Source organism: Choristoneura fumiferana, chromosome 30 (assembly GCF_025370935.1).
Source record: "Choristoneura fumiferana chromosome 30, NRCan_CFum_1, whole genome shotgun sequence".
NCBI classification, from domain to species: domain Eukaryota; kingdom Metazoa; phylum Arthropoda; class Insecta; order Lepidoptera; family Tortricidae; genus Choristoneura; species Choristoneura fumiferana.
In genome coordinates, this window is record NC_133501.1 from 9176157 (window position 1) to 9196392 (window position 20236).

The 20236-nt window shown below is 38.3% G+C and overlaps 1 protein-coding gene across 1 annotated transcript in view; it reads left to right on the top strand.

Annotated features, from left to right (window-relative positions):
- LOC141444516 (uncharacterized) overlaps nt 1-20236 on the top strand; it is a 47286-nt gene that overhangs the window by 12046 nt on the left and 15004 nt on the right. Inside the window, 9 exon segments of the mRNA XM_074110063.1 lie at nt 167-296; nt 1747-1857; nt 2846-2910; nt 3178-3360; nt 5039-5150; nt 5872-5949; nt 9513-9711; nt 18028-18105; nt 19149-19249. Of these exon segments, the coding sequence (XP_073966164.1) occupies nt 167-296; nt 1747-1857; nt 2846-2910; nt 3178-3360; nt 5039-5150; nt 5872-5949; nt 9513-9711; nt 18028-18105; nt 19149-19249 (1057 nt within the window).

Sequence of the window (20236 nt, forward strand, 5' to 3'; positions counted from 1 at the left end):
CGAGGCCCAACATGCACTGACAATATCGTAGCATAAATAATTAAATATTTAAAAAAAACATTCGGCCTTTATAGAATAATCAAGGTCTGGCTGTCGTTGGCTCTTGCTCTATTACAAAGATGTTTTGAAACGTTCCAAAAACAAATACCATTGGAACAAATTCCAGACGTCACTCCGTAGCCAGTGTTACCAGCAACCACTCTTATGAGGAGAGACGGCGGGAGAACATGGCGCGAGGACAGGCCGAGTTGGAGCGCCGGAGGGAGCAGTTGGCTGACGCGCACATTAAGGAGAAGGTAAGAGAGGGGGAGAGGTGGGGGGAGGGTACGGCGCGCTGACAAGCCGGCGACGGCGGGAGCAGTTGGCTGACGCGCGCATTAAGAGTTACGGTAGAGGGGGGGGGGACCATGGCGCGCGGACAGGCCGAGTTGGAGCGATGGAAGGAACAGTTGGCTGATGACGACCGGATGGCCAAGTGGTTAGACAACCTGGCTACGAAGCTTGAGGTCCCGGGTTCGGATGTACCAAATTTCAACTCGGTACTATTACTATTAACCGTTGAGGAGTTCCCTCCTGCGGAGACGATCCTGGCACGACCACCAAGATGTCACTACCAGATTATAGTATTGCAGTATTTTTCAAACTTTTTCAGAACGCGACGCGACCTCCTTTGGTTTGAAAAATATTTGGCGACCCCCTGCCTACCGCCACTTACAGTTATTTGTTAAATCCTACGTTGATAATACTAATATTGAATAATCAAACACAGTAACGGTGAGAGTATTTTAAAGATACCGCGACCCCCTTAAGGGGCATCCGCGACCCCCGGGGGGTCGCGACCCACAGTTTGAAAAACACTGTTGTATTGTCACCAAACTTACATAAGTATGCCAAAAAAGTCAATCGGACCGCTGGAAGTGGTTCTAGCTTCCAAGATTTGACCCAAACACATAAACAAACAAATAAATAAATAAACAGGGCAAGCCAAAGAAAAGCTTGTAAAAAGTAGCCTACGTGTTATATACACACACTCACAAACTTTCACATCTATCTATATCTTATATATTTCGTTATTGTCAGGACAAGGTTTGTGCGTAGCAATATTTAAGAACGAATTGGGCGAAGCCGCGGGCAGCAGCTAGTTTACGTTATTATTAGAATTAGTAAGATTTGTGATTTCACTAACATTTTTTTTATTTTTTCATTGCTTTCCAGGAAGCGGAGGTAAATCTAAAAAATAATATATTTTTCACTTCTCATGCTCTAAAATTAGGTCAATATAGCCTTACGAGGCGGGAGTAAAGTGAGTACTTTAGTCCCTAGGCAGTAAAGTATTTTTTTATTTACTTCGAGTGACTTAGATAAACTCAAACAGCCAGTACTTGCTTAGTTTTTGGCATAAAATAAGATTGTGTGTGGACCTTTTTCATGACGAAAATGTTACGTTCTTAGTCTACGTGGTTTTAGTTCTATGCTTTATCCGCAAAGAAGGTGGCGCCATCCCATTTATTCCAGTTTGTGTATGGACCATTTCGCCCTCGCTAAAGCTCGGGTGGCTAACCACCTCGGGTATATATTGGCTTATTTTAGTCCCTCGATAAAAAATATACTATTTTACCGTAGTAATTTTATCCAACTAATCAATTTTTTTAACAAAGTTTAACATATGCCATGTTATTCAATTGATTTGGTTATTGGATTACCCATCAGCAGGACGTTTAATAAGTCTAAAACAACTACGCACAGGCGGAACGGGAACGAAAAGAGAGAGAAGAAGCCGAAAAGAAAGAGAAACTGCGATTAGAAGCACAGAAGAGAGAGCAAGAGGAGCTGATGCGGAAGCAGAAGGAAGAACAGGTATTAAGAAGTACTTTATTATCATTAATAAAAAAAATTGGGTCCCCATACAAGGTACTTATTAGTTTCAATTGTAGGGTAAATAGTCAATTACTGGCCGCCATATACTAAAATGAATTGAATACGGTATTTGACAACTCCTGAATTTGCCTTGTGTTATATATTATTATGAAAATATAGATATGCAGACAGTGTTTAGCTACGAAAAACCTTAAATCGGTTGAAAATTGGATTTATAGTGATGTTTTAAAAAATCTATATACCTGTCTCTTTCTCAAACGCTTTTCTCTGTGCAGCAAGTATGGCGCTACGTGCGTGTGACGTCACATGAAAGTATGTCTTTCTCTGTCTAATCTTCAGTTTCAAACCTTTATAACTTTGTTATTTGTAAAGGTAGCTTAAAAATTGTTTCTCTATTCGATAACAGGCATTGTGAAGTTTTAATTTACAAAATATATAAAAAATAGTCAAATGCCGTATTGAAAGCGCTGGTAGGTTTAAAAAATGAATTATAAAAGTGCCCATTGCGGCCTATTTACAGAATAAACAATTTGAATTTGAATTGTGTTCAGCTATAAGTAGAATTCATTTTTAGTATAAGATGGCCATTGTGGTGGTGGTTATTGAAATGTGGCCAGTTATTGACGACTTACCCTATTTACATAGTTTAAATGTTTTCCCCAAGAGTTTCCATTTCCTTACGGTGATTCTTAGCCATTTTTGATAAAAATCGGTTCAGCCGTTCTTGAAATATTGAACTTTAATATGAAAATGTCGGAAAGCCTTTTAACTTAAGATTAGTTTTTTGTAATCTTTTTGTATTTTTTTATTCCAATTCCAAATTATTATTATTTTTTTTAATTTTTTATATTTTTTTTTTGTATTTTCAAGCCTTTTAACATTTTTTTACCTATAAATTGCTTAGGTTATATAAAGATTTAGGTTTAGTTATAGATCGTTGCGTAGTAACATGTGTTGTTGTTTGTAGGAGAAAAGAGAAGCTGCGCGGAAAGAGATGGAGAGACAATGTCAGCTTGAATGGGAAAAGAAGAGGTACGCGTAGTGATGTATATAGATTTTTTTTTTAGAAAAAAAAACATGAAACGAAATTTAATGAAATTAATGTTTATTCACAGAACATATGGTACAAAGGCTGTTATAAAAATACATTAGATCCATGATATGTTGGACCTATTATGACATGTGATTTTCTTTCATAATTAATAAAAACATGTTAAAAAACTTGACACTCATGCATGAGTTTTATTTGGTTTTTACTAAAGATATTATTATTTTTTTAACAAAAACTTCCTTCAACAGGACACGTGAGCTCGAAGCGTTGCGTACTGAAGAGCAGAGCAAAGTCCTGAGTCTAAAGGCCAAGAGCCAAGCTCTGAGCGCCGAGCTGAGCTCGGTCGCCGCGCGCGCCGGCAACTTGGCCAAAGACATCCGCACCAGCCGCACGGCCGTCGCCGCTGCCAAGTGCACCATCGACGGCATGAGGTAATGGCCAAGTTACTAAAAATGCCAAGTTTTTTACCAGTTGGTCAAGTTTTTAGCCAATTGGTCAAGTTACTATAAATGGTCAAGTTTTTAGACAAATTTCTGAGTCTAACAAAATATAAAAAAAAAAAAAAATAGTAGTGTACGTTTTGTGGGTGTTGTGCAAATAAAATATTTTTTCTCAAAAATGTCCGTAAAAGTTGACATTATTCTTTACATATCAGAAGGTGAAGTGCATAGTTTATGGTCAGCGAAAAATTAAAAAGTTAAAACGATTGCAGGCGCGCTAGCTCGACAATAATGAATTAGCGCGCCTGCAATCAGTCACATTTTTTTTTTCAAGTTAAAAAGGCCATGGAAATGTTGGCACAAGTCGTATACAGCCAAGTCTAATAATGGCCGGTATCAGATATTTTGTTGGAACTCCGGACTTTTTCTATTGGGTCTGAAATAGCTTGTGGTGTTTTCGGTGGAAAAATACACCTGCAGTTTATTTTTAATGAAAAAAGGCGGGAAAGCATAAGAAAAATAATGGAATAAAATTAAATTTTATAATAGGTATATTTTGAGAAAAAGTTTATTCTATTTCAGAATTATTCAACATTTTTGAAAAAAGCTTTATATTAGTCTCGGCTGGAATAGCAATTGCTGGCTTCGTATTAGTTAAACGGACTCGCAAGCTCGTCCGTTTAATACTCATACTCAGCCAGCAATTGCCTACTTCCAGGCCACGACAATAATCTACTATTATGTTTATCTTTAAAAGCCTGTTTCAGTTATTGTCTTCTGCACTATTTAAAAATTCCCTTTTTTTTTTTTTTTTTTTATTCGACTGGATGGCGAACGAGCAAGTGGGTCTCCTGATGGTAAGAGATCACCACCGCCCATAGACAACTGCAACACCAGGGTATTGCAGATGCGTTGCCAACCTAGAGGCCTAAGATGGAATACCTCAAGTGCCAGTTATTTCACCGGCTGTCCTACTCTCCACGCCGAAACACAACAGTGCAAGCACTGCTGCCTTTGGCTCCTACGGGCTCCTGGTCTGCCGCAACCCTGAAAAGTTGTCTATTTTTCATGCCATACCAGATGTGGCCTGTAATACACGCAAATAATTTAAACATAGATCATTCTCCTCAAACTGAACAACATTAGTTCAGCGACTTTTAAAAATAATTAGTTTTTTTTTTAATTTTTATTACACTTGAGTTTATTCGAAAAAGCAATGTAAAGCAAAATGCTTGATGTTTGTAGCGTGACAGGCGACGTCAGTTGTGTTCTAGGATGGCGTACATTGATAGCAGTATTTAATTTGTATGAAACAAGGAAAATTCAAGACTCCATTATTTTAAAAAGTCGCTGAACTAATGTTGTTCAGTTTGACGAGGAAGATCTATGTTTTTTTTTGCTCGTATTACAGGCCACACTCGGTATAAGTTTTTACTCAATTGGTTAGTTACTAAAAATGGGCAAGTTTTTAGCCAATTGGTGAATTTATGAAAACTGCCCAAGTTTTAGCCAATTGATCAAGTTAATGAAAATGCGCAAAACTTTGATTTATTGTATTGTATTGATAAGAAACTTGGCGTTTATTCATAGCTAGGCTAAACAATAGAAATGGGGAGAGCCCTTTGACCTGTCCAGCATGCAGTAGCATCCAGCATTTATTTGTCATCAGATCCGATCGCGACTCCAGCATGGCTGAGATGCAGCAGCTTAAAGCTCGCGTCAAGGAGTTGAATGCCAAGCAAATAGCCCTGAACAAGGAGAAGGCGGAACTTGATGCCAAAGTTAGTATATCATTCTTAATGCCAAAGTCAGTATATCATTCTTGATGCCAAAGTCCGTAGATCATTCTTGATGCCAAAGTCAGTAAATAATTTTTGCTGCCAAAGTCAGAATTTCAATCTTGATGCCAAAGTTAGTATATCATTCTTGATACCAAAGTCCGTATATCATTCTTGATGCCAAAGTCAGTATATCGTTTTTGATACCAAAGTCAGTATATAATTTTGCTGCCAGTCAGAATTTCAATCTTGATGCCAAAGTTAGTACTTATATCATTATTTATGCCAAAGTCAGTATATCGTCAGTAATACTCGTATGTAAGACTTGTTCAGTGGGGCATAATTTATTTGTGTCAATGGAATAAAGAGATATGACTATGACTATGACTATCATTCTTTGATGCAAAGTTATATATCATTCTTGATGCCAAAGTTAGTATATCATTCTTGATGCCAAGTCAGTATATCATTCTTGATGCCAAAGTCAGTATATCATTCTTGATGCCAAAGTTAGTATATCATTCTTGATGCCAAAGTCCGTAAAGGTACTCATTGCCAGTCATTGCCATCATTTCCCAACAGATGACCTGCTTGCCGGATTGGCTCCCTCTCATAATAAAAAAAAAACGATACGAATACTTAAACCAGGCACGGCACGGACTTAAGAGATGTTGAAATATTTAAATTTTTTTTTGTTTGCTTCAAACATTTTTTTTTATTATAGGCAAAGGCTTCTGAAGGAGCGGGCGAAGACGGTAAACTAAGTATGATGGAGGTGACACTCAAACAGCTAAGGGATAAGGTATGCTAAATACATTTAAATGACAATTTATTTCAATAATAATGTTACGGGCGGTGGGTTAGGTGAAACTTTGATCGTGCTTTTCGACCCATTGGAGGCGTTTTCAGTAGGCTGGAATACGGTTTCAGGCCGTTTCAGAGGGGTGCTCTATCACATATTAGTTTATCAAAATTTCACCCAAGTTGCCGTTGTTTTCAGGCGCCTGAAACATGTTTTCAGTCCGTTTCAGGCCACCCTCTATCCGATGACGCCATAACCTGAAAACCCGTTTTCAGGCGTTTTCAGACCCCTTATGGGACTCTGAAGTACATTTCATTATATGGCGAAATTTTCCATAGGAGTGAAAGAGATAGCACGATTAGAAAGAGACAGCTATACTGAGAACATTCGAGAAGGTGTGTGACAAGAATAGCCTATATGTGTGAGAGAAACAGACTGATGATCCTGTTTCCGGGATATTCTAGTAACTGTGTGAGAGAGATAGCACATGAAAGAGACAGACACTCTACTCGTTTCCGGAACATTCGAGATGTAGGTATGACGTCCTAGCTGGACTGTTCTCGAACTTTGTGGACCGATTCACCGGGGGTATATAAGCCGGGTGAGGTTGCGGCGAAGACAGTTTCGAATGCGATACCGAGCGATAAACATCGAAAGAATCAAAGCGACTTGTAAGTGAGTTTTAGAGTGCGAAATTACTGTGAACTGTTTTAAGTGTTTTGTAAAGTTAAATAGCTGTGTGAAAATAAATCCTACTCTTATTCATCGGTGTTAAAAGTGCTTTTCAATCGCGAACCCACCCCACGAACGTAACATTTGGTGTCAGAAGTGGGATTGAAAATGCCGCTTACTCCGCGAGAACAAGAGAAGGGGATGGCTGAGGTCCAGATAAAATTGTGGCAGTTGACATTAAAGTCAAAAATTACGAAAACGCGCCTCAATGGGTTTTACGAAAAGGTAGAAGGCCTCGAGAATCGCCTCCAGAAGTTGGAGAATAAAGTGGCCAACGGCGCTACCAGTTTTTCGGGCAAACTAGCCACAGGAGGGGAAAAGTTAAAGTTACCACCATTTTCATGGACCTCTTCATGGGCCGCATACAAGCTCCAATTCGAGATGGTTGCTGAAAACGAACGACTGGACTGACAAACAAGCTCTAGCTGCTCTCGTGTTGGGACTGTGTGGTAAAGCCTTGATTGTATTAGACATCATGGCGATGTCGGGAACTGAGGTGACTTTGGAGCGACTTATGGATTTCCTAGAGTCGCGTTATGGTGACTCCCATCTGGAACCTGTTTATAGAGCTCAGTTGAAAGACAGGGTGCAGCTAGATGGCGAGAGCCTGCAGCAATGGAGCCTGGAACATTAGAGGCTGGTCAGAAAGGCTTACTTGTCATTACCATCTGTAGTAGAGATTATGCTAGTGCAATCATTCATAGATGGGATTCGAGACTTTGAAGTGAGGGCTGCTGTACGACTGGGTCATCACAGGACCTTAAAGGATGCTCTAGCGCACGCATTGGAAGTAGAGGCCGTACGCAGCGATGCTAGTTCTTACCGCATTCCAACGGCGACGGATAAAGTGAAACTTCGAAGCGGGCCTACGTGTTATGCGTGTGGGGAAATAGGGCACAGGAGGTTGTGGTGTCCTAAGCGAGAGCCTCGGAGTGTTGAAGCTGGGCGCAATGGATCGAGATCAGCAGAGATCCAAGTGGAGACAGATAAAGTGAAACTCCGACGGGGACTTATGTGTTATGCATGTGGAGAGAGAGGGCATATGAGATTTGCGTGCCCTAAGAGAGATGCTCGGAGTAATATGGAAAGTTGGCGCAAAGAATCTAGAGCAGCGGATGTAGTAACGAGCGCCGCGGCAGACAGCGGCAGGAAAACGCAGATGTTTTATCCAGAAGGCCATGTAATTCTGACATGAGGCACGAGAGAAAAGAACACGCTTATGTGAAGCTGCTAAGAACAGACACCATTGGTCGGAAATGGTGCGGGGAAAGCGATTAAAGAAGTACATCACCGTAGCGATATCAAGCCCATTCTGAGTTGGAAGAAATCTAAAACAAAAACTCAATGCGACAGGAAAATGGATCACGTAGAGTTTGAAGAAGGCTCACTCGTCTGGCTTTGTAACCCAGTAAGACGTAAAAGGAAGTCTCCGAAATTATCACCGAGTTGGGCAGTACCGTTCAGGGTAGTCACTAGGATCAACGACGTCACATACCGGATACAGCGTAACGCGCGTAGCCCCTGTAAGATTGTTCATGTTGATCGGTTGGCCAAATACCATGGATCTAATGATGCTCGGGACGAGCATGTCTTAGGAGGGGGCAGTGTTACGGCGGTGGGTTAGGTGGAAACTTTGATCGTGCTTTTCGACCCATTGGAGGCGTTTTCAGTAGGCTGGAATACGGTTTCAGGCCGTTTCAGAGGGTGCTCTATCACATATTAGTTTATCAAAATTTCACCCAAGTTGCCGTTGTTTTCAGGCGCCTGAAACATGTTTTCAGTCCGTTTCAGGCCACCCTCTATCCGATGACGCCATAACCTGAAAACCCGTTTTCAGGCGTTTTCAGGACCCCTTATGGGACTCTGAAGTACATTTCATTATATGGCGAAATTTTCCATAGGAGTGAAAGAGATAGCACGATTAGAAAGAGACAGCTATACTGAGAACATTCGAGAAGGTGTGTGACAAGAATAGCCTATATGTGTGAGAGAAACAGACTGATGATCCTGTTTCTGGAATATTCTAGTAACTGTGTGAGAGAGATAGCACATGAAAGAGACAGACACTCTACTCGTTTCCGGAACATTCGAGATGTAGGTATGACGTCCTAGCTGGACTGTTCTCGAACTTTGTGGACCGATTCACCGGGGTATATAAGCCGGGTGAGGTTGCGGCGAAGACAGTTTCGAATGCGATACCGAGCGATAAACATCGAAAGAATCAAAGCGACTTGTAAGTGAGTTTTAGAGTGCGAAATTACTGTGAACTGTTTTTAAGTGTTTGTAAAGTTAAATAGCTGTGTGAAAATAAATCCTACTCTTATTCATCGGTGTTAAAAGTGCTTTTCAATCGCGAACCCACCCCACGAACGTAACAATAATAATAAAAGTGAGTCCATGGACTGTTAGTAATACATTATGTGACTTAATTTCGTCACTACTTTTAAACATATTTTTGTTAAAAAACAATTTTAAATATAAGCTTTGTTCTGACGCTGTGACTGTACTTTGCATTGTCATCCAAACTACATTTCCGTACTAAATTTCAAGTTGATGCTATTAACCGTTGAGGAGTTCCGTTCTGCGGAGATAATCCTGGCCGGACCACCAGGATGTCACTTTACTACCAGATTATTGTATTGTCATCAGATTTACATAAGTATGCCAAACAAGTCAGTCCAACTACTGAATCAGGGTCAAATTCGGATTTAACCTCCTCATACATTGCAAGTTAAATAAAAGCTACAAGCTACAACTTGTAAAAAAAGCCTTTCGAATTATATTTGAATTATAAATCATGACTGATTTATTTCTTTTATTTTACTTATTAGGTGGAAGCAGCCAAGGCGATAGTCGAAAGCAAGAAGTCCGATCTTGAGAACAACACGTCCCAGCTGTCAGAGTTGACAGCCTCGGTGACAGAGCTCGGTGACAAGTGTCAGAAGGTGTGGGAGCTGTACGAAGCGAGACGGCAAGAGTATCTCGAGAGACAGTCCACCGCGCCAGCTGAGTCGGCTTGGCCTGCCGCCGGTGAGTTCTTAATAATTTATGCGACCCTGGTACTTTGCAGCCAGATTAATGAACAATTTTGAGATGATTGGCACTTAATTTTAATGCTGCTTAATTTTAATTTTAAATCTTTAACTGGAAGATAGATTCTAACTAACAGCTTCGTAGTACTCTAGTCAACGAGAAGATTTGTTGTATGGAGACTTACGAAAAATTCTCCCGCCTATGAAACTTGGCACATGATGAAAATAGGTAATACAGATTATAATTATACAATAATCCAACAACTTTTTTTACGAGAAGTTAGGTATTTTTACCTAAATATGAAAATCGTTTTTAGCTCTCTGTGAAAAATTCCTCAGTCTGAAATTCTTTCTGTATACTTACCTATGTACTACTTAAAATATGTATGTAAAAGAATCCAATTGTTTTTCGACTTCAGAGATACCGCAAATTTAACTTTTAACATTTTGCACTATAACTTCTACTGAAAAATTGCTCTGCTGATTTTTATTTGTTAATATGCTTTTATATTTTCAAATACATAGCTTATCTCAGTTATCCAAAAGTTTTTCATTTTGAAACAGGTTTTTTTTTTGCTTAATTACGTAATTTCTTGTATATGTATTGGTCATTTGATTATATATTAAAACAGATTTATCAATTATTCAACAAATTTTCAAACATTCATTATACTTTTAAGGATATACTATACGCAGACGAGATGTAGTTCCCGGGCTAAACTCAGCGATACGTTCTTATTACCACTCACGTAAGGTTGAAATTGTGACAAAAGGAAGTCGCCTGTCAGTAGCGAGTTTTTCATTACCCTATGGAACAAGAAAGTAGGTAGGTATATTTCGAAATAAAACATCATATTAGTTTCTGAAATAACCATTTTGCCAGTAAATAATATTTCTGTGCAGTTAATTCGGCGTTTGTTGTTTTCGCCTCTTAAGTGCTCTGTAAATTTCGTACTTACTTACCTTTATTTTTAGGATCTTCTGGGTATCCGTAAAATATAATAATAGAGTATTTTTTACGTAGCTCCAAACCGACATTAATAAAAAAATAATCAAAATTATGGGACACATTAGAAAATTGAGCTTTCTTTTAAATGGTATAAGGTTTAATTCGGGTTGAGTGCGAAATAAATTAACACGTATTATTATCATAAGATCATCTCTTCGAACTTCGAACTTTTTGTTTTTGACAATCATCGAGAAGAGTGCCAACTTGTCAGTGATTGTCCATGATCGTTTCATCTCTTTCATTTGGAGCTTTGCTTGACGGCTTTTTTTGCATGTTTTATTTACACTGTCAGAATTCCGAATTAACGGATTTATTTTTAAACATGGCTCGAAATTGCCAGTATTATTACATTATAAAAGAGTTTTTATTACTTAAAAAAGCAATGACATGTGGATTTTGCACCATGAGACTGAAAATGGAACAACGTCGTTCAAATTGTATCAAAAGAGGACTATTAGCTAACTGGATCATTGGACCTTATACGGTCTGTAATAAAGTCAATTTTCCTGTGATGTCCCATACTTTTCGATACTTTAGCTACTACGATACTAAATGCCCCGAAGCCCTCTGCATTCCCGCGCTCCCGCCCGGTCGCTGCTAAACGGCGGGAATACTTAGTATTAGCAATTATTGATATTTTAAAAACTTGGTATTTAGTTGAATTTCAATTGGGTTATTGAAAAATCTATTACAATAGAGCGATCCCTGACTAAGAAACCTAATAAATTTACCTGAGCAATTATTCACACGACGTAATTACGTAAAAATAAGAATTATAATATTGTAAAGGAAAATCTATTGGATATATTATTAAAGCTATTTATTTAAGTAAATAAAGGCATATTAAAAAATAAAAATCAGCAGAGCAATTTTTCAGTAGAAGTTATAGTGCTAAATGTTAAAAGTTAAATTTGCGGTATCTCTGAAGTCGAAAAACAATTGGATTCTTTTACATACATATTCTAAGTAGTACATAGGTACGTATACAGAAAGAATTTCAGACTGAGGAATTTTTCACAGAGAGCTATAAACGATTTTCATATTTAGGTAAAAATACATAACTTCTCGTAAGAAAAGTTGTTGGATTATTGTGTAAAGCTATGTATTTGAACATATAAAAGCATATTAAAAATAAAAATCAGCAGAGCAATTTTTTAGTACAAGTTATAGTGCAAAATGTTAAAAGTTAAATTTGCGGTATCTCTGAAGTCGAAAAACAATTGAACTCTTTTACATACATATTCTAAGTAGTACATAGGTACGTATACAGAAAGAATTTCAGACTGAGGAATTTTTCACAGAGAGCTAAAAACGATTTTCATATTTAGGTAAAAATACCTAACTTCTCGTAAAAAAAGTTGTTGGATTATTGTATAATTATAATGTGTATTACCTATTTTCATCATGTGCCAAGTTTCATAGGCGGGAGAATTAATCGGGTTACAAAACCTTCGTTGGTCGGAGTATAGTGTGTGTTCTGATTCTGACTGTCTAGTACATTTGCAACGCTCTAATTTTTATTTAAAAAAATTGTACATTAATGTTATTTTCTCAAACATGCTCGGAAATGTATGCGTTAATGTCACGAAATGGAGACATGAAGTTTCTCATTTATGGCTCCCTACCACCTCCCTACATAACTTCTTGGCCTAGGCCATGAAGTATGTATGAAAATCCATTATTGTCCGCTGCTCTAACTTTTTAATTTTACTTACTAACATTAAACTGACAAAGGTAAAAATTACGAACAGCCAACCACCACTACTCTATAAGCATTTGCGATACTGCGATGCGATGCGATGCGATGCGATGCGATGCGAAGCGATGCGATGCGATGCGATGCGATACGATGTGAAGCGATGCGATGCGAAGCGAAGCGATGCCAAGCGATGCGAAGCTATGCCAAGCGATGCCAAGCGATGCGAAGCGATGCGATGCGAAGCGATGCGATGCGATGCGATGCGATGCGAAGCGATGCGATGCGATGCGAAGCGATGCGATGCGATGCGATGCGAAGCGATGCGAAGCGATGCGAAGCGATGCGAAGCGATGCGATGCGATGCGATGCGATGCGATGCGATGCGATGCGATGCGAAGCGATGCGATGCGATTGGATGGATGGATGGATGGATGAAATATTTCCTCACATTGTTTGAGAAAAGCACTATACAAGCCTCGGCCAGAACAGGGATTGCTGGACTCGTTTTATCCGGCCTCGTCTACGACTCGGCCGTCTACCCCGAACTCGTCCATCAATCCCTTACTTCATGGCCTCTGCAGTAATGTACTATTTAATGATGCCATTAGTTAGTTATTGGTTCGCTAGTTAAATCTTTAATTGAAGGTTAGATTCTAATAGCTTCCTTGTGTGTTCTGACAGCCTAGTACTTTTGCAGCCAACGCCCCGATTTTTTTAGGAAACTTTTGTTGATAATCATTTTAATGATGCCATTAGTTAGTTATTGTTTCTATATTTAAATCTTAAACTGGAAGATAGATTTTAATAGCTTCATAGTGTGTTCTGTCTGATATGCAGCCAACGCTCCGATTTTTGGGTTTTTACATATTTATTTTAATGATGTCATTAGTTAATTATTGCTTTGTTAATTTAATGTGTAACAGGAGGATAAAAGTATTTTAGCTTCCTAGTATGTCCTGGCAGCCTAGTAGTTTGACTCTTGCAATCAACGCTCCGATATTTTAAAGAAAAATATTATTTTAATGATGCCATCAGTAAATGAATTATTATTATCTTTCTATGCCAAATTAATGGAGCATTAAATTTGTGGTTTAGTTTGGACTAAAATTTCTTGTGTTTTTGAGAGCCTGGTATTTAGAATAGAATACATAGAATATAATCAATGTTTAACAATAGATAGTCTACACTCACTGGCCGAACGACTTGGCCCGCCGCAAGTAAGCTCCTAATGGCTTATGCGACCCTGGTAATGTTTTAATTAGAACTTATCATTAATTTGGGCTAATTCGCATTTAATTCTTAATTATATGAAAATTAATTATCAAGCGATAATGGAGCATTAAATTTGAGGTTTAAACTAAAATTTCTGGTGTTTTTTGAGAGCCTGGTATTTATTTAAAAATTGATAGTCCACTACACTCACTGGCCGAACGACTTGGCCCGCCCCAAGTAAGCTCCTAATGGTTTGTGCGACCCTGGTACTGTTTTAATTAAAATTTATAATTAATGTGGGCTAATTGCCATTTATTTTTAACGATATGCATATTAATTATCAAGCGATAATCTATATACTATATAAATAAAAATTAATCATAAAATGTGTTGCTAAGCGTAAAACTCGGGAACGACTGGTCCGATTTCGCTAATTCTTTTTTTGTTGTTTTCGTTACTATCAGGAGAAGGTTTTTATGGAAGAAAATACAGAAAAAATACAACGCGGGCGAAGCCGCGGGCAACAGCTAGTGGAGCATTAAATTTGAGGTTTATGCTAAAGTTTCTGGTGTTTTTTAAGAGCCTGGTATTTATTTAACAATAGATAGTCCACACACTGACCGAACGACTTGGCCCGCCGCAAACAAGCTCCTAATGGTTTGTGCGAACCTGGTACTGATTTAATTATAACTTATAATTAATTTGGGCTAATTGGCATTTAATTTTTAATGATATGAAAAATAATTATCAAGCGATAATGGAGAATTAAATTTGAGGTTTCGACTAAAATTTCTGGTGTTTTTTGAGAGCCTGGTATTTAACAGCAGATACTCGTAGTCCACTACACTCACTGGCCGAACGACTTGGCCCGCCCCAAGTAGGAATAGCAACTGCCTCTTTCATTTCCCTTTTTTTTTCTTATTGAGAGAAATCGACATGACGCTGGCTCAATCGCAAAGTATAGCCAAAATTAAAAAAAAAAAAAAAAGGTAATGGCTTATGCGACCCTGGTACTGTTTTAATTAAAACTTATAATTAATTTGGGCTAATTGGCATTTAATTTTTAATGATATGCAAATTAATTATCAGGCGTTGATGGAACATTAACCGTAACCGGAACCGTATTCTGGCAAATAAATGAATTTAATTGAATTGAATTGAATTAAACTTGAGGTTTGGACTAATTAACTTCAATATACTTGAGTCTAACTTGTACCTGTGGACCAGTGCTTCAAACATCATTAAAAAGTTGGTATCGTTACAGCTCTGTCAAACAGAATTAACGTTAAATGATGTACCGTTACTTTTACAATTTTTTAACGGTATAAAAATGGTAACGTTATAAGTTATTACCTTTAATTCAAAAGTATCATTAAATGATTATACCTAGTGCCACCCACGAAGACGCCAAAATTAGACATTAACGACATTGTAATAAGAACCACGGCACGCGTCATCGTGAATGACTCTACGTATACTTCTCACTTTTAGATTATAGCGGCGTCCCCTGGTCATCATTAGCTAAATCAGAACATTTGATTAGATTTGTAGCATTCGAACATGGCGGATGTAGACGATATCTAATTTTGGTATTTCTGCATCTTTGGCTAGTTGAAGTATAATTTTGATAGTGTTTTATGCGGCGATTGACCTTAATAGTGAACAGTGATCACAAAAATTCTATATTGCTCTCGTGTCTGACATTTTTTTAATGCGCAAGCTGTCTCCGTGTGGTTTCTGGAATTTTGCAAAAACTACAATCACCGTACAACGTGAATAAGAAGAATATATTTATTTATCTTTAATTTAACTGACATTGGCCCAAGCCTTATGGCCGTCATTACGAGGAATTAAAAAATAATCTCCTCTCCATCTCTTCCGTGGATGTCGTAAGAGGCGACAAAGGATATAAGGTTAAGGTACACCGTAGGCGACAGGCTAGCAACCTGTCACTATGTACCGTTTTTGTCAAACTTTAAACCTAAAATTGCTAAAAGTGGCTCCGAAGCGGTAACGTTTCGTGTGCTCTGCCTACCCCATTTGGGAATACAGGCGTGATGTGTGTGTGTGTGTGTGTGTGTGTGTGTGTGTGTGTGTGTGTGTGTGTGTGTGTGTGTGTGTGTGTATGTGTGTGTGTGTGTGTGTGTGTGTGTGTGTGTAAAAATAATTAAAACATTTGATTATGCTATTAAATCTACTCAACAACGATATGTATGTGCTTGTATGTAATTCGTATCAAAAATAAAATGTTGGCACAAGTCGTATACAGCCAAGTCTAATGGCCGGTATCAGATATTTTGTTGGAACTCCGGACTTTTTCTATTGGGTCTGAAATAGCTTGTGGTGTTTTTGGTGGAAAAATACACCTGTGTTTATTTTTAATGAAAAAAGGCGGGAAAGCATAAGAAAAATATTGGAATCAAATTAAATTTTATAAATTTTGAGAAAAAGTTTATTCTATTTCAGAATTATTCACCATTTTTGAGAAAAGCTTTATATTAGTCTCGGCTGGAATAGCAATTGCTGGCTTCGTATTAGTTAAACGGACTCGCAAGCTCGTCCGTTTAATACTCATACTCAGGCAGCACTTGCCTACTTCCAGGCCACGACAATAATCTACTATTATTGTGCACCAGAAATAGTAAGCGATACAGAAAACAGGTACACAGAGAGAAAATTACAACGTACCGATTGAAGTAGTGTTACTTTTTTAACGTTATTAAATGTGAATTGGGTAACGTTAACATGATGTTAATTTATCAAGTAACGTTATAATTGAATACCGGTACAAGGTATTTTTACGATTTTACCGTTACGTAACGTTACTTATAATGTGAATTTGGTAACGTTAACAAGTCCTGCTGTGGACTCTGACTCCGACACGCACTTGCCTGGTTTTGTATTAACCCCCGACGCAAAAAGAGGGGTGTTATAAGTTTGACCGCTATGTATGTATGTCTGTGTGTGTGTCTGTTTCGGAAGACCGATTTGTATGCGGTTTTTTTATTTCAAATCAGGTTTTCTAGCGATAGTTCTTAGACATGTTTCATCAAAATCGGTTAAGCAGTTTTTGAGATATTGAACTTTGAAGTGTTTTCCAACTTTTAATTGGTTATGGTCTGTCCCAGAATTCGAGATACTAAAATGACGTTTCATGTGTTACCTGTTTTTTGCGTCTCATAAATAGTGATGTGCCGCAACCGGTTATTACCGAAAGATTTTGTAGGTACCTATGTATGTATGTCGTAAAATATTAAGATATGAACGGATCCGTGATGTACTAAAATGTAGGGCACTTAGGACATTCTAGAAAGGTAAAATAGGTCTAATAAAAATGCGACCGTTTTCGAGATATTTCGACTTTTTAAAGATGTTGATGTTTAAGTTTCAATTTCATTCTAAGTAAGTTTTACATTAACTAAATAATATGAGAATAATGAATATTTGATTTATAATTCTATGATATGATATCAAATAAAAACACGAGAGAACGCACTGATCACATCCGATGACAATACGAGTAAAGTAACGAAAATCGGTTGAATACCACTTGAATACGAAAAACATGAACAATGACGTTGTGTGATATCTGAGGGCCTACTCCGGAATTCGAAAATCAAAGTTCGTACCGTAACGTCCCTCTCACTTACGTATTAAATTAAATAGTAGTGTCAGAAGGACGGAACGACACGAACTTCGAATTTCGTAGTAGCCGTGCTGGCCCTGACTACGAAATGCAAAACTCGAACTTCGTATGTTGCCGTCCCGCTGACGCTTATCTCATTCAATACGCGAGTGAAAGGGACGGTGCCATACGAACTTCGTTTTTCTAGTTTTGTAGTAGCATCTGTATTATTTTTTACGTTGGCACTAAGTGATGAACACTGTATTTTTACCTGTGCTTAGATTTCATCACTTTATCGTATGATAAAGTAAAATGGAAAGTAGAATATTGAATGCATTAATGTTATTTTTGCTATCGTTAAATAAACATTTTATCGGTTATTTACGAAACCGAAATCACGGAGCAGCACTGTTCCTTTTATGCTGGCCACATTATTTTTACGTTTGACATTTCAGACTGTCATTTTAGTATCTCGAATTCTGGGACAGACCATAGGTTAAGAGCTGTGACTTTTAACTATCGGTTAATAAAATGAGGGTGACACTCTTTCCCGGCCCGGATAACACCGACATGGAAATACCGGCCCTGTTTTTTGTGTACACGCCCATAGAAACTGACAGCAGTTTCTATGGGCGTGTACACGAAAAACAGGGTCGGTATTTCCAACCCGGTATTAGGCCGGCAAAGAGTGTCACCCTAAAATGATACAAAATACCCTTATCTAAATATGGGTGCAACCTGAAGTTTGACTCAAGCTATTTTGTTGCAGAGGCAGATTGGGGGACTTCCAACGATGCGTGGGGCGAGCCGGCAGCGGAGGCCTGGGCGGATGCCCCCGCCGCCACTGGTAAGTGCATCAAGGGAGGATCCAGGGGGGAGAGGTCATGGGGATCCTGACCCCCCACTCACACACTGGCCTAGGTCTAGGACAACAGTAGATATGTTTCTAATTCTAACAAATGATTTTGTTATTCGACCAATATTATTATTATTATTCAATAAATAAGTTTCAATGTTTTATTTGCAAAAAAATAAAAAACACTACGTGCATGCAATTGACAAGATTTCATTTTTTTAACACCTCTAAATTACTACAGGAATCGAAAGAGTTTTTCCTCCTGAACATGGGAAAATATTTATTATAATTGATTTCTCCATATTTAAAAAATACAAAAAATTTAAAAAATATGTCTGAATTTGCCAACACTACCACAGAATAGATATGTTTCCTTTGCCTTTTTCACCAGAAAAAGGAGCTGTCATAATTTTGACAACGTCTCTATGCAACGTCTACGTCAGATTTACGTGATCTTTTTTTTAAGAGACTAGACAAAAGTAATGGATCTGTTGTGTGGTAGTTTTGGAGTTATGCCCTTTTAGAATAAGTAAAAAAATGTAATAAATTAATTAATAGTTGTAGCGAAATTTTAAAAATATCAGCGTTTTTCTCTTTCCAAACAGAATACAGAGAACGAATCAAATTATAGTCTTAGAAATATGAAATCTTGTCAATTATCCACGTATTTTGTTGTTCTTGTTTCCACTTTACTTTTGGAAATCTGTAGAGTTTGCAGTCTTTATCCTTGTTAGTGTTTTTACAATTCATAACACGTCTTGTTAGGACCATATTTGTCTTATAAAAAAAATAAAAAAAGTTTATAGCGAAACCATATAATCTGACAACTCATACCAGCACCATTGGTTTCATTTTTAGCCGTAGCGAGCGCTGTGGTCGTTTCGGCTCCCCCCACCACCCGCTTTGCTCCGTTCCCAAAACATATTTCTTTCTTGTATTATGTTTTGAGCGATTTCCATTAAAACTAAGTCGCGACAAACGCAAGTGGCTACCGCCCTTGTATTAGTTACCAATATCGGTGTTGTCTTTTCTAGCCACAGAGACTGTGCCGTCGGTGGCTTCCCCTAGATGGCGCTGTGTGTACGAATTCACGGCGCGAACTGTGGACGAACTAAGCCTTCAGCCCGGTGACTTGGTAAGATCTTGAACATCACTACCTATGTACCTATGTACAGATGAGTCCATAATTGCATTCCCAATGAGGGCTATCGTTTTTTGTCTTTCTAGATGGCGCTACTGTTGCGTTAGGTTTTTAAGTGTGGCTTTCAAAGTCTGTTATTACGGGCGTGAAAACAAAGTTATAAAATATCGAGCAACCACAGTGTTGCGTAGTCCCGTTTTGTTCGGAAAAAAAGGGTGGACAAAAGTTTCCGAAAGACAAAACTGTCTCAAAATTGCCCCGTAACGCATAATTGCCATAATTAATTTCAGGTAATGCAAAATATTCACAAAATTATTCTAATTATAAATAAACCCGCGTAGCTCATCCAAAAACAATGAGATTTGACATTTCGGAGACCTCACGCTACACTAGCGCCTCTAGCGGCGAACTCATACGCGATAGCCCTCATTGAACAAAACTTTCATTTGTAGTGGCGCCATCTATGTGTAGTGTGTGTAAACCGCCATGTAAACCTTCGTTATCTCTAGATGGCGTTGATTACATTAGACATTACATTAAACCTTAAGGTCTACACATTACACCGTATCATACCATGACCGTAGTAGGGACGTGTAGTAGGAACGTGTCAGAAAGAATGTCAAACGTATAAATGACTCGCGATGGCGACGGTTGCTAGTGGACATAGTCTCATACTTTGTTTACGGAGCGTTGCTACCTGCGACACAGTTTTTAACCCCCCACGCAAAAAGAGGGATGTTTTATCTAAAATACAAACTGAAACATAGATGCCCAGAGAAACCAGAAAAAGAAACCAGCGCTGGGAACGGACCCAGGTCCTCAGCATTCCGTGCTGCGTGCTATAGGGGTGATTTATGTTTGACCGCTATGTGTGTGTGGTACCGTAACTCTTAAACGGGTGGACCGATTTTAATGCGGTTTTTTTTATTTGAAATCAGGTTTTCTAGCGATGGTTCTTAGACATGTTTCATCAAAATAGGT